The following is a 16,585-nucleotide window of genomic DNA, read 5'->3' on the forward strand; positions in this document are numbered from 1 at the left end:
CCTGTTTTTTTTTGTATTTTATTTCATGTGTTTTATCACATATTTAAATTCAATTGTTTGTTCCTAATTTAAAATTGTTTACTTATAGTTATTTTAAATATTTGTAGTTAAGTGATTTTCCTGGATTTACATATGATAAAAAGATTAATTGTGTATTCTCTTAATTATTTATTCATTCCTTTAAGTAGTAGTAGAAAAGTTGTTTTTTTTTTAATTTTATGTCAAGATGAGAAATGAATTTGTAGTGTGTGAAAAATTCCAAATTCAAGGTAGTTAAATACATTGTAAGACAGCTACACTATCTCTGTCACTGACTCAGCAACCTGTTAAATGAAACGCCCCCCTCAGCTATAAATTATTATTTATGGCCCCCTCAGCCATAAACAAAATTTTCTCTTCATTGGCTTCAATCATATTCTTATTATGGAATCTTTATATTTCATCTTAATATTAACTGAGAAATGATTTTTGTTTAGTTTCACTTGGTATATGTAACTTTTATATTGGAATTTATTTTGTAATTGTTATATTTTTTATTTTTATATGTAACAGAAATATTGTCTGCTTATTAGTCAGAATTATACGAATGATTTATAGATTAGTAATTACAATTATTACATTATTAATCTAAAGTGTAAACAGAATTTGGCTAAAAATTGAGTACAATGCCCTCAATTTTAGTTTCATTTGATTTAAACTCGCCATAGGATGATTTAAGCATTTCAGATTAGCTTTTGATTTTTAAATAATTTTTTCAATAATTCTAATAATAATTATAACATAATTTTGTCATTTAATTAGTGGTTTTTTTTCAGGAAGCTTATTTAAACCAAGTTCTAGGAAAAATGATCGTTCATTAGAATTTGCACCGATTAATCTTCATTTACAACGAATGTGGGTACAAAATGATACACTTAAAAAATGTGATTTTTATGATATAATTACTGTCGGAGCATTTACTGCACATTCACATAAATCAAAAAATGGTGGCCTAATTAAGTAAGTCCAAAAATCTATTTTATTTTAAATAATGAAAACAATCTCTTACTTAAAAATACAATTGAATAACTGGGTTGAATAAAGACAATATGGCAAATTGCTCTTTTTCACTAAAAATAATTAGATGATAGATCTAGCTCCTAATTGATGAAAGAAAAGTCATTTCAGAATCTCTTTCCACTACAAAGTAATACTTCTTTGTAATATTGATTGTAATAAAATGTAATATTACCAATTTTTAACCAGCTTCAAAAAAGGAGGTTGTATATTTGACCGGTATATATTTTTTTATGTTTGATTGTACATAACTTTTTTTCCTATTAATCTGATTGAAATAAATCTTGTTGTAATCAATGCAACTGCTTTTTACAGTAGTATCATGATGTTGAAAAAAAATGTTAGACAAAAAATTGGTCTGAAGATTGACAAAAAAAGTTTTTTCACCGCCTGGCGGGTAAGTAGAGACCAATGGGAATCCTGATATTTTAAATGTGTGATGGTGTTATATGACAGGTAATGTGAGTTTTGGCACTAGATATGTAGCACCATTAATAAAATCATAAAAAATCGAGACATCTCATCTTAAACTTTTCAGACCAAATATTATATATAATATGCAGCATTGGTAGGGACAGTGGAAATCTTACAATTCCATGTACGTGCATCATATTACATGGGCTTGACTTATGTTCCATTTTTTTTTTTTTTTAAATAATGTACTGCATTCATAGAGTGCAGTGTGACTTATTGAATGTAAGTAACCAGCCGTTATTCTTTAAATAAATGTAAAAACTTTTATCTTGACAGCCTGTCTTGGGTATTAATACTTTATTCAAGTTATTCAACGAATAAGTTTTAGAAAAAAAAAAGGTCAAACTTTAGCAATGAAATATTCAACTTATCATACGCATTTCTTATTTAATCTGCAAACAAAATAGTGGCATTTGTAATTTTGGCCATAAATGCCATTCACATAGATTCGTTTGTAATTAATTTTTTATTTTACTTTGTTCCACTGATCTCAAGTTTTATCACAGTTTTGCTTGATCCATTCAGGCAAATGGCGGATAGTTTCTTTTTTTAATCATCGAGAATTCCTGATTAATCTATATGATTTTTGTATTATTTAATATATATATATTTATGTACTGATCAGAATAAAACATTTATTTATTTTTCACTCCATTAAAATTGGACATTTGTTGGTATATTGAATATCACAGTAAATAATTTTTTCTTTACAGATTGCTTCAGCAATTAAAAGAGTCTCCTATTAAAGGAGCTAATACTGGGCCTGGTATTAACAAAATTACTATGGCCAGTGATGCTATTCAGGTAAATAAAATAAATTTTAACTTAATTTTTTAATTTTTATTTTAGCACCATATGTGTATGTGCGTTATTTTTATATTTCACCAAATTTTGTTAAAAGAGGAGATTCTCAATTAATTCCAAAACTTGTTTTTAGTTTTGTATTTACTTCTTTCTGTTTATGTGGATTGAAGAGTTTCTCTTCACTAAACAAATCAATTTGATGATCAACAGAGGAAACTTCCTAAGGAAGTCCTGTTATAATGTTTTTCCATGTAACTAAAGTAGGAGATAATTTAAACAAAAAAATAAATTATCTATGTCAATGATTAGATTTTTTCTCTATCACCATCATTGCTTAATAGTGGATTATTGTAGCATAATGATAGACGTAAGGTTTCTTAACTTAATTTCTTAGAAACATTTTTTGTTCGTAAAGAGTTTGATTATTTTTTTTGTAGATCTATCCACATTTTAGATAAAATAAGTTAAAAAAGAATTGTACAGACTTAACAAAAAATACCCTTATAATTGGTTTTTATTTTAAGATTGGCAATTTTTTCTTTTTGCTTGATCATATCACCACAGAATCTTGAAACTTGTGGGTGGGATATGGAAATGGAATTTTGTAATGTATGAAAAATGCCATGCCTGACCGGGATTCGAACCTGAGACCTCCAGATGAAAGGTCGAGACGCTACCACTCCACCACAAAGATCGGCATTAAATTAAAGGATCAATCAATTCTTAATTAGACAGCAGTTTCAAAAAACTGAAATTTAAAGAACTGAAAAGATTAGTTGATTTCACTTTTTTTAAATTATTTTATTACTAGGAAGCATCATATGTGTAATATTATTTTTTTTTTAACCAAGGAATTAAATAATAAATAAGTGTATAATTTTGTTAAGTGAGAAATCAGATATGGTCAGATTTTTAAAATAATTCTGTATTTTTAAATATTACCTGAAAATATTTTCATAACTGATTACTAAGACATCTATTTTCTATTACGATCACTGCTGTTACTAAGTAGTTTGATAAATATTATAATGCTTTTTCTGTTATTTTTCATTTTAAGTGATTTAATTTTTTTTTTTAATCTAGTAAGAATTTCTAATTATGTAATTTTTTATTTAGGCAATTAAACAATTGCGTAGAGAAGTTGTTGATGCAATGAGAGCATTAATGAAATTAGCAAAAGAGAAACAAACAGCTGGTATGCTTCCAATTTGTGAAGATATGATTTCTAAGGTAAATAATCTCATTATTGCAGTTTCAGTTTATTAATAATCATAGTTCATTTTTAATGTACTCAACTCAAATGTACTTAACTGATAGAAGCTCTATCTTTCTGCATTTATTTTTTTTAATTTAATTTATAAGTTCAGTTTCAAACATTAGACAGTAAATTTAAATAATTATTTATTATCGTACATTTAAATTATTATTTTAACTATTAAAATATATTTGTTAAAATCTTAAATAATTTCTTTTGTTACAGTGGTTGAATAGAAGAAACTGTTGTTCATAAATAACTATTGTTTTTTTTCCTCTTTATTAAGATTTATTAAGACAAACCAGTGTCAATTATTTTACATTATTGCAATTTAGTTTTCTTGATTTATGACATAAATTTATTTGTAATGTTTTAAATTTGATTTTTGTGTAATCATTTGTTTTGTATTCATTTGTCATCTGTATTGTTCTGTGTAATTATACTTCACATTCAATAAGTATATATACTCATGTATAATTTGTGGTCCTTTTCTGTACATGTCTAGAATATTAAGTGGACAATATTATTGAGTTTCTGATTTGCATTAATAAAATTGTTGTCAGATGATTGTTTATCTTTCATTTAGTTCACTGTATCTTATTTTAAAGTTATTTCCTATCCATTGATGAACATTTCTTAGTGGTAGAAATTCATTTTATATACTTCCTGAACATTTATTTTTATATAATTGTTTTTTTAGTTTTAAATATTACATTTCTACCCAGATTTTTTAAATGTTTAAGATATTTATTGTCATGTTTATTAATATATATCTTAGTGCAATGAATTGTTTCTTTTTGTTGAATAACATCAACCCATTCACTAAAGAAGGTCACAAAACCAGCTGAAGCATTATTTTGTCTCTTTAGCGATTGTATTAAATAAATTTGTTTAATCATAATTAAAACGGTAGTAATTTAACCAGTAACGTCATGTACAAAAACATTACAAATTACTATAGTGTTTCTAATGATTTGGAATTAAATGGATGTGTTGTTTTTTTGTCACAAATATTTTGAAGGTATCAAAACAAGAATTATACATTTTATTTACAATAGAGGTATAAACTAATCATTTTTCATTACCTTTTACTTCAGTTTGCTAATTAACTGTGATGTAGATGTTTATAGAATATTTTCAGAAAATTTCATCTTGAAATATGAGGTTTGGGAAGAGAGTGGGCAAGTCATGTTTGATGAAAACGCACATACACACACTCAAGAACTATCTAACTAAAAAAAAAGGCATGCAGAGAAACTAGAGGAAACATTCTGAAGTTAGAGTACATTAGATCCATTTTTCATTTGGGTGGGTGGCTGCAATATATGCTGTTAATATAAGAATCAATTACTGTATACTTGAAATCAGACTAAGAGACTTCATAATGATACTAAAGACTTCATGACTAAGTTATTTGGAGCTGTATGAAAGGAATTATTCTTTACTGGAACCAAATTGCAGCCATATACATTTGATTTTATCTTTCATTGCCACTTTATGTTATACTTTCATTAAGAAAGTATCTTGATTGAGTTGTGTTTTCTTACAAATATATAATTTTTTAACATATTAAAATTGGCACTTTACGATTTTCATTAACAATATATTAGATAAATGTCATTAGTTTTTACATCATTAATCAATTTGCCATAACAATTTATTTTCAGAACTGGTTTATGTGATGTAATGCATACTTAATATTATCATAATTATGAATAAATAGTAAGTTTGTAGTTTTGTGATCATTTTTAATTGTTTGTGTTCATATTTTTTTTAAATATAATTACAAATTTTTTATCTTTATATTTTATATTGTTTTAGACTCGTATTCTATTAAGTTTATGGGACCCAGGCCTAGTAGAAGAAGCTTTATCATTTGTTGAAGAACATAAAGTCTCTTTATCAGAAGAGACAGGTGGAAGTAGTGGAGAAGAAAGTTTAACATTATCACCGTTCCGTCGTATTACACAACAGCTTAGTTTTAATGAATTAAAGTCACCCGATGTTGATGAATTGGTTACTCCAGATAGTCCTCGTTGTTTAAAAGGATTCTGGAATGTTCCTTCAGCAAATATTAAACATAAAAATGACGATAGTGAGAAACAATTTGTTATATTTCCGGATGCAGAAGATGATGAGAAAAGTATTGAAAAAAATTCTATTGATGAAAATTCTAATTTAGCTGATGAAAAGAATGCTCAAACAGATGAAGAACAAGAAGAGGACCATCCACAACCAAATAACGGTTACTCAACAATGTCAAATGGTTTTGATTGTGAGATAGGTAGAAAATTTTTAGATACACATGCGATGTGCAGTTCTCCATCAGCTAATTATTATAAACCAACTGATGAACCAGAACCATGGGATTTAACTCAATTAAATATTGAAGCCAGTGTAATGTGCCTAGTCAGCAAAGTTAAATTTTTATGTGGTCGTTGTGGCTCTCCTGCTGTAAGATTAAGGTAATTAATTATATAAATTTTATACATAACCGACTTCTATATCATTAATATTTTTGTAAGAAGACTGTATCTGCTGTTATTTAACTTGACTTACCTGTTAAAGCAAACTGCCTCTGCTGTCAGTTTGTTAATCTTATTTCGTGCCATTAAATTTATTAGAATGTTACAGCATATTAAGATGTTCTGGGAATTGTACAATTATGAGATGTGCAGTTAAACTGTTATACTCAGGACGTTTTAATTATACTAAACTTTAATTTGTATCTTAAATAAACCTTTTTAATAAATGCCTCTCAGTAAAGTGAAATACTGTGAAACCAGAAAAAATTAGTACTAATCATTTCATAACGTATAAGCCTTTCATAAACCAGAAACCTTTCTAACATGGTGATGGAAACCTTTTTAATGTTTATCTTTGCGAAGCTGTAATGAAAAATATTTTAATGTAGAATTTTTTAATGAAAATATAGTGGTATTGATGGGAGATAATCCTGTCCTAGGTTTTTTAGTTACAATTTGAAAGCAGTACATTTTTTCTTATATCAAAGAAATTCTATAATAAGTAACTCTATATGAAATAAGTTAATTCCAGTTTTTAATATTACAATGTTAATATTTTATGGCTTTCAATCCAAGTAAATTGATGAAACTATTAAATTCAGCAGATGCAAAACTGGAAAATTTCTCTCCTTAAGGTTGGTGAAAATGTTTCATTCATGGCCATGCCAGTAATTTATACACTGTATTGTTGTCTGTAAGTTGTCATGTTGTATTATCTTTGATTACGTGTGAGTTATTACATTATAAAATGAATAGGAAAATCAATGTTGCCACTGACTGTAGCAACATGGATAAAATTGTTTACATTATCAGAAAAAAATAAGTCCAGTTGATTTCATTTGAAATTACCCAAAATTTGAATTATAAAAAAGGTAGTACCAGAAGTAAATGTTAACAAATCAGTGTTCAGATTGAACTTACTAAAAAATTAACAGTATGTGTCATTTTTTGGAGGGAGAGGGTTCATGTAAGCACTTAGATATTAGTTATTTTCTTTTTCTATCCGTTATTACTATTGTAATTAGATGAATTTTTAAAATTTTTAGTTTTAAGGTTTAATTTAGTTGTTTTGTTCTAAGTACTGTAAGTAATGTCACGTATTGTATTTTTTTGTTACATCAGATCTTCTGAAAGAAGTATAGGAAGGTCAAGAAGTTTTAGAAGTGAATTATCATCTAATTGCCAACAACTACAGCAGCAACATGAAGTAGTAACCATTCAACCTACCAGCTCCACAGCTGTAACTGCTATTGTTACTCAACCTCGTGCCAGTGCTACTCGTACAAACAGTGACGATGCTATAAATAAAGCGGTAATAATATTAATTGTCTAAACTAAAGATGACCCTCTGCTTTCAGACATAATTAGTCCCTTTATTCTGGTTAAAAATTAAATCACAAATAAAATGAAACAGTAACTTTTACAGTTTTTCCCTACAAGTGTTCAAATGTCATCTCACAGCACCCATCTATCTGATAGGAGAGTTCGTCCCATACCGTTACCAGCATGTCTGAAATATTAGAAGCAACAACTACTCCAATCATGTACTTCAAATTGGTTAGATCAGTAGGTTGTGCACGTTTACAAGATTCTTTATAAAACCCCAAAGAAAAAATCAAATGGAATCAGATGGGGTGAATGGAGGCAACTGCAAACAAGCTTTGCTATCAGGTCCATGACAACCGATTCTAGCAGTTGGGGAAAACATCATTCAACCAATCTAGTACAGTTGTATTATCATCTTGTTCCCAAATTAAATTATCTAGTCCACGTTACAGTTGAGGAAAGTATGTAGCATATCCAAAAGACCAAAACTGTTACACTTGCTTCAGTGAAAAATAACAGCCTGTAAACTTGCTGTCAGGATATTGCTCAGGAAATATTTAATTTTAGGAAGTCCATTTCAAATTATTAGAGTTCATGGAAATTTTCTGACCCCTCCCAGATATGGACATTATGTATGTTAACTTTTCCTTAAGTTGAAATCTTGACTCATCACTAAACACAATTCAATAAAGAAAGTTCATGCTACAACATTTTGATTGAAAAGTTGGCATGCACATTGTAGTCATTTGGATTCAAAACCTGTTAACACCTGTAAACCATGTGGGCACGTGTATAAGAGTTTCCTTAAAACATTTCACACCGTTGTCACTGGCATTGCTAGTTCACTCCCAGTCTTCCTAGCAAATTTTTTTAGGATCACACAAAAAAGACTCCCTGACACATTAAAATTTCTTCAAACACCTTCAGTTCTGTATACTTCTCTTTACATAAACATCTGGTTGTTTCAAAGTGATTATGCCATCGATGAATGTTATTGTTAATTAAACTTTCTACGGAACACACATTGAACTGTAACTACAGATTCACATTTAGCAAACAGTAAAACACAGGTTTTCTGTTCAGGAGTATAATCTTTGCTAGTGGTACTTTCAAGCCATAAGATAGGGAAGCAATTAATAACCATGCACAACTAAAACTGTTATTTTTGTTCTTTGATTCTAGCCTTAAATCAACACTTTACATCTCATCCAAGAGGTATTGCAACAAATTAAAACTCTGATATTCTTTTTTGTAGACCTGATACATTTTTCTAAGTGATAGTTGTAAGTAGAATTGTCTGTGAAAAGTTATTGCCTTCTTTTTTATTGAAAAGATTAGTGATAGCTGACTACATTCTTAATAACCAATAAACTTAGGAAACTTCTTTTCTTATTTTTACTTTTTAAGATGTTTAAAGAATATTTTAAATATAGAAATGTTTTAGTTTTTTACTGGGTTTTACTGAGTTTAACACTTTAATTGGCTATGCTTTAGCTTTAGTTTTTTTTATGTTCTTCTTTATAAGTTGAATTTTTTGTTTGAATTTTGTTAATTAAACATTAGCTTAGAATAAGATATAACCAAATCCCATGGGAAATACATTTTCATATTTAAATATTGGTAAATAAGTAAACTTTCTTATACTACATTTTTACAGAAAAAGGTATTTTCTGTTTTACAGAAAAAGACACAATATGTTTGAATAATACTGCATTTTCACTCTAAATGTTTGAATTGCTTGTTCAAAAGTAGTGAATAAATAATAAGATTAAAAATAGTAAATAGAACTAACATCTGAAACTGCAGGACCATCAGTATATATATATATATATATATATATATGTGTGTGTGTGTGTGTGTGTTCAAGAAGGTCATATCTATCGATAATAATAATATAACAAGTATACACCTGACCACCACGAGACATACTAACGAATCTGGATTTTCCACTAGTGATCGGTACATTCTGGTGCTAAGCTAAGGGGGACGCACATACAGACAGACACACATACAAATGCCCTTTAGTAGGGTAGATGGTTCAAAGAAGTTTAGGAATTGAAAATAGCATTATTCAGCTGGCTGATTTCTCAAGTTGTAACAGATTTTTATGAATATGTTATATAAAAGTATTGAATCACAATTTTTTCCTCATTGTTTTATTTATTTATCTTTTTTTTAAATTATCATCCCTTACTTTCTATCTTTAGACTTGGAAAAGTTGTAAGTTTAGTTATTTATTCTTTAATTCTTTGACAGGTTGATTGTGCAACAGTTGTAAGGAATAAGTTTACCGAAGGACTAGATTTTGCAACAATGACTGATTGGACACAAGAATTGAGGCCAAGTATGAGAAAATTACGACAAGCAATGGACGGACTCCTTAAGACTGCTAGATTAACTCACAGTGTGTTCAGAGTACAAGAGGATCGGCGGGCTGCTCAAAGAGCTTGTAATGTTCGTTATAGAAGACACGTTTGCTTTTCCCAAGCGGTTTGTATTTGTTTATAGATATTACAGTAAATCCTACAGATAATTCTGAGAATAAATAAATGACTGAAGTCCATTACTCAACTTTGCAGTTATATTTATGATATAACATTAAGTTTTTTTAACTGCTGCTTTGTAGCAGTTAAAAAAACTATAAAATAAGCTATAGAAATTTTCATTGTCCTTGCAATTAATTTCATGTTGTTTTCTTAGAGGTTGTAAAAATTTTTAGTATATTCTTAACTATGTAATTCGTTAATGGTTAAAATATCTATTTTAAATAGATTATAAAGAATTCATGTGTATTCCATATTTAGAATATTTTTCTTTGTGATTTTGACCTCCCTGTCAAATATTGAAGTACATTTGAATATTAAATTCATAAACAAGCAAAATTTAACAAAAAAAATGTAACAAATGAATAAACACAATGTAGATTAAATATATTATTTGACTATATTATATAGTTAAAAGAAGAGACAGACTTATAGGCCACATACTAAGGCATCCTGGAATAGTCGCTTTAATATTGGAAGGACAGGTAGAAGAAGAAAATTGTGTAGGCAGGCCACGTTTGGGATATGTAAATCAAATTGTTAGGGATGTAGGATGTAGAGGGTATACTGAAATGAAACGACTAGCACTAGATAGGGAATCTTGGAGAGCTGCATCAAACCAGTCAGATGACTGAAGACAAAAAAAAAAAAAAATATTATAAAGGAGCTTTTCCGAAATGTGCTAAAACAGATAGGTGCTATTAATATCAGTGCTGTAACTTCACTGATGAAGGAATGCATAATTAGCCCTGAAAAGCTCTCTTAAGAAAAGTTTCCCTATAATTTGAAAGTAGATCATTAAGTTTTAATTTTAAAAAAGTCTCCCTTGAGAATATAGCATTGGTGATAAGAAACCTCAAAAGTGGCCCTAGAGGTAATGTTGATAATATATATCAACAAATTATTCATATAATTTTAACTTAATAGAATGTTAATAATTATACTTTTTAGGGTTAAAATATGAAATAACAAATAAGATTACATTTGATTTTTCTTTTTCTTACTGATACTTTCATCAAGGTACTTGATGAAAGTATCAGTAAGAAAAATATTACTCTCATATATTCTGTAATATTATAATTTAATTAACATTATTATTTTTTCATGGTTTATTTTTTATCAAACTAATATTTCAAGAAACCCTACCTTTTAATGTATTTTTTTCACATTAGCTATTCTTTTCTGTTAGTAATAATTTTATCTTATTTTTTTATTGTTATTTTCTTTCTCTCTCTTATAATGAAGTAGATTCAATCTTGATTTATGTGTTACTTGATTGCTGTTACTTGAGATTAATGATCATTTTATTTCAAACAAAAATATTTCTAAAACTTTGTTAAATTCAGATAAAGTCCTTTGGAAAGAGAAAAGAACAAATAAATAATGAACAAATGCCACTTGGAATGCTCTATCTGTTTCATTTTTTAAACGGTTTAGTTTTAAACTTATCTGTTACAGTTAATGTTTGCAGTCATATTTCATTGATCTGTTGTTTTATTGAATGTATTATAATAAGTTCTTCTTGTTTGAAGAATAATTTTTTAAATGTTCTAAGTTTATGTGTGTTTGTGTTTGTTATGGTTATTAAAAATAATTATTTAGTGATTGATTTTCTCTAAGATAATGCATAAATATTTAAATATTTGTTATTACAATAAGGATCTACAATGAATGATTGAAATAGCCATATAACTAAAGAAAATACTAAAAGATTTTTGGCAAAAAGTAAAAATGTAAAGTTGGATGTGCATTTCAGTTTTTACTCTTATCATCAGTAGATATAGGAATTAGTAAAGATAAATACTTACACTGAAAAAAAATGTGATAGATAAATCAAAAAGTTTTACTTCAGTAAACTACAAAAGATATTATGTGCATTAAAAATATTAATAAGATAATACATTATATATATATAAAGGCAGGGCATAAACAGCTAATCACCAGTATTGCTGAGCACCAAAATTATAGTAATTTCCAATTGTGCGTTGTTTAGAATTATTCAACATGGAATGTTGGTTTGTACCAGAATGTTTGTTTGTCGCCTTGGTATCAATCCTAAAAATGTAAACCATGTCAACTTACCATCACCCAAAACTTAATTAAAATGATCAGCTTGATGCCACACCATGGCACTTTGCATATCTTCTCAAAGTGTTCATCACTTTGCTGTGAATATTTGCAGCTTATTCACAAGTTGAGTGAGTGAGTGAGTACAAAAAATGTTTAGCATTGATGAATAGAAATCGCAGCGTACTTATTACATTGTAATGTCTCATGCTCGTTTTCATCTGATTGGTTTTAATTCCCTCAAGTATTACCAAAAGCCAGTACACAGCAGAAAAATGACTGTGTAGTTTGCAGTAACTTTGTATCAGATTATTAGATCTTTATTTTTTAAACAGATAATGGTGTTCCTGTAACCATCAATAGTGAATACTACTGCGAAATGCTGAAAGATTTTTTTATTGAACCAATTTCTGGATTTCATTTTATCAGATGAAAAATGTGCACTTTGATTTCAAAAAATAGAGCTACCCTTCACATACCTGCTGAAATTGTGTTCATGTTAAAAAGAATGTTCCTCAGCTATGGTGATATCACTGGCTTGCCTGGTCACCAGATTTTTTAGCAGCAGATTTTTTTTCTTTTGGGGATATTTGAAAGCCAAGGTCTACAAGATACAGCCAGCCAACAATTGTGAATTGAAAATGAACATTCAAAAGTTTACAAAGATTAGAAAAGTGTTCAGAAAATTATGGTGGAGATTGTTTCAGAAATTAAATTATATCAACTTAAACTCCATATGTGTCTGTAATAATAATTAAGTTTCTGTAAATAATCTCATAATATTATTTGTAATATTAGTTAAAGCACCAGTACTTTTTAAAATTTGAACATTACTTTCATATATTGAACTAGCCCATGGAAAAGATACACATAATTTCTTCATTCTGATGCGTGTCCTCCACTGAATATATGCATATATTCAGTGAATATATGCAATGCGTATATCTGCAAGAATATATGCATATATTCTTGCACATTCAATTCCTGTTTCAGGTCACTGAGGGCTGGTTACTCTGGTCAACAAAATTAAATTTTTTGTTGTTAATTGAGAGTAAATGGCTGATTCTTATAGTATTTTTTATGCTGATTTCATATATGTTAATAGATTTTTTTCTATCAGGCTCAGTTTTTTTATAACTGAAATTTCTTTTGAAACAAAAAATGTATAGTGAACGTAATATGACAATACATTATATGCATTTTGTACTTACCTAATATCTATTTCTTTTGGATTTTCTGCTGTAATTTGCTGTAGGTAGATCCCGCTTTATATTCCAACAGTAGTCAACAAACATTTTTGGTTCCATTTCCCGTGGTATTGTGTTTCCGCTGTAGATATCTCTTTGTGACAGCGTTCTCCATGTTCATCGCTGATAGGCGCTGAGATTCTTAGGGAAAAAATCCAAATGTGAATATAAGAAATTGTTTTTGAATGACATGTTACACCCAAGTTTTTTGTAGTTTTGAAGGAGTTCACTTACAATCTGTAGTATCAGAATCTGTAGATTCTGGCCTTTTGGTTTACAAGGAAGTTGTTTACCACATTTTGAAATGATTTCCTTGCAGCAACCTCAAAGTCATTCAAACATTCTTCAAACGCCGGATCACTCATTAGTTTTCTTATTTGTGTTCCAACAAATATACCTTCCTTTATTTTAGCATCACTTATATTAGGGAATTTGTTTTCTAGAAACTAAACCCTTGCACCATTGCAATCCATTGCTTTAACAAATTTTTTTAATAAACCTAGCTTAATGTGTAGTGGTGGAAGATAAACTTTTGCTGGGTTTACTAATGCCTGACTAACAACTTTCTTCTCTCCTATAGTCAGTACCTCTCTCTTTGGCCACTTCTCTTTTATGTAATGGTTTTTCCTATCCCTGCTGTCCCACTCACACAAAAAGCAACAGGAACTTAATGTATCCAAGTTGCAGTCCAAATAAAAGCACTATTACTTCCAGATCTCCACAAATATGCCGTAAATATTTCCCATACTGAATCCTGCTCAATACAAGTTTCATATTTTCATAAGACTCCTTCATGTCAACAGCGTATGTTAATGGTATTGATGGGTATTTATTTCCAATGTAAAGTAGACCAGCTTTCAAACAGCTTTGACGAATCAATAAAAAGTCGCCTTTTGTCAGGATGCATATATCCCAAAGCTTCCAGTAAATAGTCCACATCATTACAGTATACTAAGTTTTCATACTGAGAGAAGAAATGTTCAAATTCTGACTGTCTGTCATGGAAGGCACTTATTTTAGTGTTGGATTGTAAAAATGCCATTCTTTCAGTCTTGATGCCAGTATTTCTGCTTGATTCTTTGATAAATTTAAATCCCGAACAAGATCACTTAATTCTGATTAATTAAATGGGGTTCAGTATATCTATTTTCTAAAAATTTTGAATCTCTTCATTGTCTGATATATCAGCACAAGATTTGACATTTTCATCTTCATTTAAGTTCTATGTTTTGGTGATACTGGAATTGGAAGCTCTTGGCTGTATGGCACTGGCCACATGGCAGAGGGGATATTTGTGAATGTATTTGCGTTCACAAAATGCTATGCTTATGGAGTTCATGCATGATACTACCTGAAAATAAGAGTGGTAGTTACAAAAAGACTAAGCCTGATAGAAGAATTCTGATTGCATATTTGAAATCAGCATGAAAAATACTATAAGAATCACTTATTTACTCTCATATAACAAAATCATTACTAATCAGTTATCAATCAAGCCTCACAATCTTCACTCCAACACTGCTCCTTCTCCTTTACCACCACCACCATCTCCCAAAAACACTTCTTTTTTTCATATAAAAGACTACATTAAGTAGTCTTTTCCTCTCATATGTAGTCTTCCTCTTGGTCGCCTTCCTTTCATTTGTATCATTTTCATCCTCTTAGAGAGTCTCATATCTTCTATTCTCTTCATGTTCCAAATAATCTAAACTTCTTTTCTCAATCTTCGCTAAGAGAAACCATAACTATACTGGGATAACTATAACCCATCCTCAAACTATCAGTTTGAAGATGTTAGTGACAGTGATTGTATCAAACATGTAGCCGAAGCCAATGGTCATGTAAAATATTGCTACAGCAATATTGTAGCTAAAAATAATAAAATATTGTTGTCAATAATATTTTGCTGTAGTCACCATAGTGAAAGCTTGAATTTCAATGCTAGTGGAAGACGTGCATGAGAATGAAGAAACCATGTGCACAATTTCATCATTACACAGACTTCCTCAGCATGTGAAGGAGATATACATTTTTAAATGCAGCCATGACATCTGATTTAATGAATCAGTCTAGAAGTAATCCATCACAGTACTCTCAGAATGAATGTTGTCTCGACAAGCTGTTATTGTACTTGCTTGTACCACCTTGCCTGCAGAGATTGTTACATTCTGAAGCTTACATAAAGTATATTGAAAATTTTACACAAGAATCTGCTCTATCAGCAAGTGGGATCGTCAGTTGAAGGCAAACCAACAAAATATTGAATTGCCACCCTATGAAGCACATTTACTAGTGCACTAGTTTATCTAATGGAGTCTGTAATCATGGGAATATATGTGATGGTAATGGGTTATCGGTATTGCATGACTTCATGTTTCATGATACACTCTGCAATTCAAAACTCATGTAATGACTAGATAATATGTATATTTCATATATATCTCAGGAATTCATTAAGTGTAAACAGTGTTTTTATTCAGTGAATTACTTTCATCATAGTTTCTTCTTGTTTTACTTATTGTTCAGCTTAGAAATTTCATTTTGCTATAATTACATAATTTATAATGTGTATTAGCATTTTTGCCTTCTGTTGTTTTAAATAATAATAATATTCATTATTTTGTTAATCATATAATAGTAACATCAGACCCATTAGAATTCCCGATGAGGGATGATATTAAATTTTTGTAGTGGGTGTAAAATACCATGCCGGACTGGAACTCAAACTCCAAACCTCCAGATGAGATAAAAGGGAGAAATGCTACCACTCCCCATAGAGATCAACATCTTATTATATTAATAAAAAATATTTCATTTTGTTTTTCATATAAATTCAAATAGAAAGTATTTTTTTGCTTTAATTAATTTTGTTTTCTTGTATTATATTTACTTTAACTGATTCTCTTCTACTTTGCTGATGATGATTGTTTAATAATTGAAACATGTACTGATGTTGGTTTTTTTTACAGTTTTTAGAATTTTCTCTTTACAATTTTGTAATACTTTGTTAATTTTGTATATTTGTCTTTAATATTTTATCTTATGATTTGTAACAGCTTACATCTCTAGTAACTGGATTGATGGCAAAACTTTGGTGTCAAAAGCCAGATCCTACTTTCTTACTTATTCTTAGCTCTATTGGTCCACTTGTCTCATTTGAAGCGCTCCTTAGTTATTATGGCGATGAAATTGATATGTGGGGTGATATGGCTATTGCAGTTGAAGATTTACGCACTGTAACATTTACTATTACAAGATGCCCTCCTGACACTAGGTAAGCTTCTGCTA

At 29.2% G+C, this 16,585-nt stretch overlaps 1 protein-coding gene across 2 annotated transcripts in view; it reads left to right on the forward strand.

The window, feature by feature from the left end:
• Positions 1-16,585, forward strand: part of LOC142329033 (inositol polyphosphate-4-phosphatase type I A) — a 125,305-nt gene that overhangs the window by 97,240 nt on the left and 11,480 nt on the right. For both annotated transcript variants that reach the window (XM_075373288.1, XM_075373289.1), the window contains 7 exons: positions 816-999; positions 2,244-2,334; positions 3,451-3,564; positions 5,411-6,054; positions 7,237-7,426; positions 9,697-9,930; positions 16,354-16,571. In XM_075373288.1, coding sequence (XP_075229403.1) covers positions 816-999; positions 2,244-2,334; positions 3,451-3,564; positions 5,411-6,054; positions 7,237-7,426; positions 9,697-9,930; positions 16,354-16,571 — 1,675 coding nt within the window. The remainder of the gene's footprint in view (positions 1-815; positions 1,000-2,243; positions 2,335-3,450; positions 3,565-5,410; positions 6,055-7,236; positions 7,427-9,696; positions 9,931-16,353; positions 16,572-16,585) is intronic.

The sequence above is a fragment of the Lycorma delicatula genome, chromosome 8 (assembly GCF_047948215.1).
Source record: "Lycorma delicatula isolate Av1 chromosome 8, ASM4794821v1, whole genome shotgun sequence".
NCBI lineage: Eukaryota > Metazoa > Arthropoda > Insecta > Hemiptera > Fulgoridae > Lycorma > Lycorma delicatula.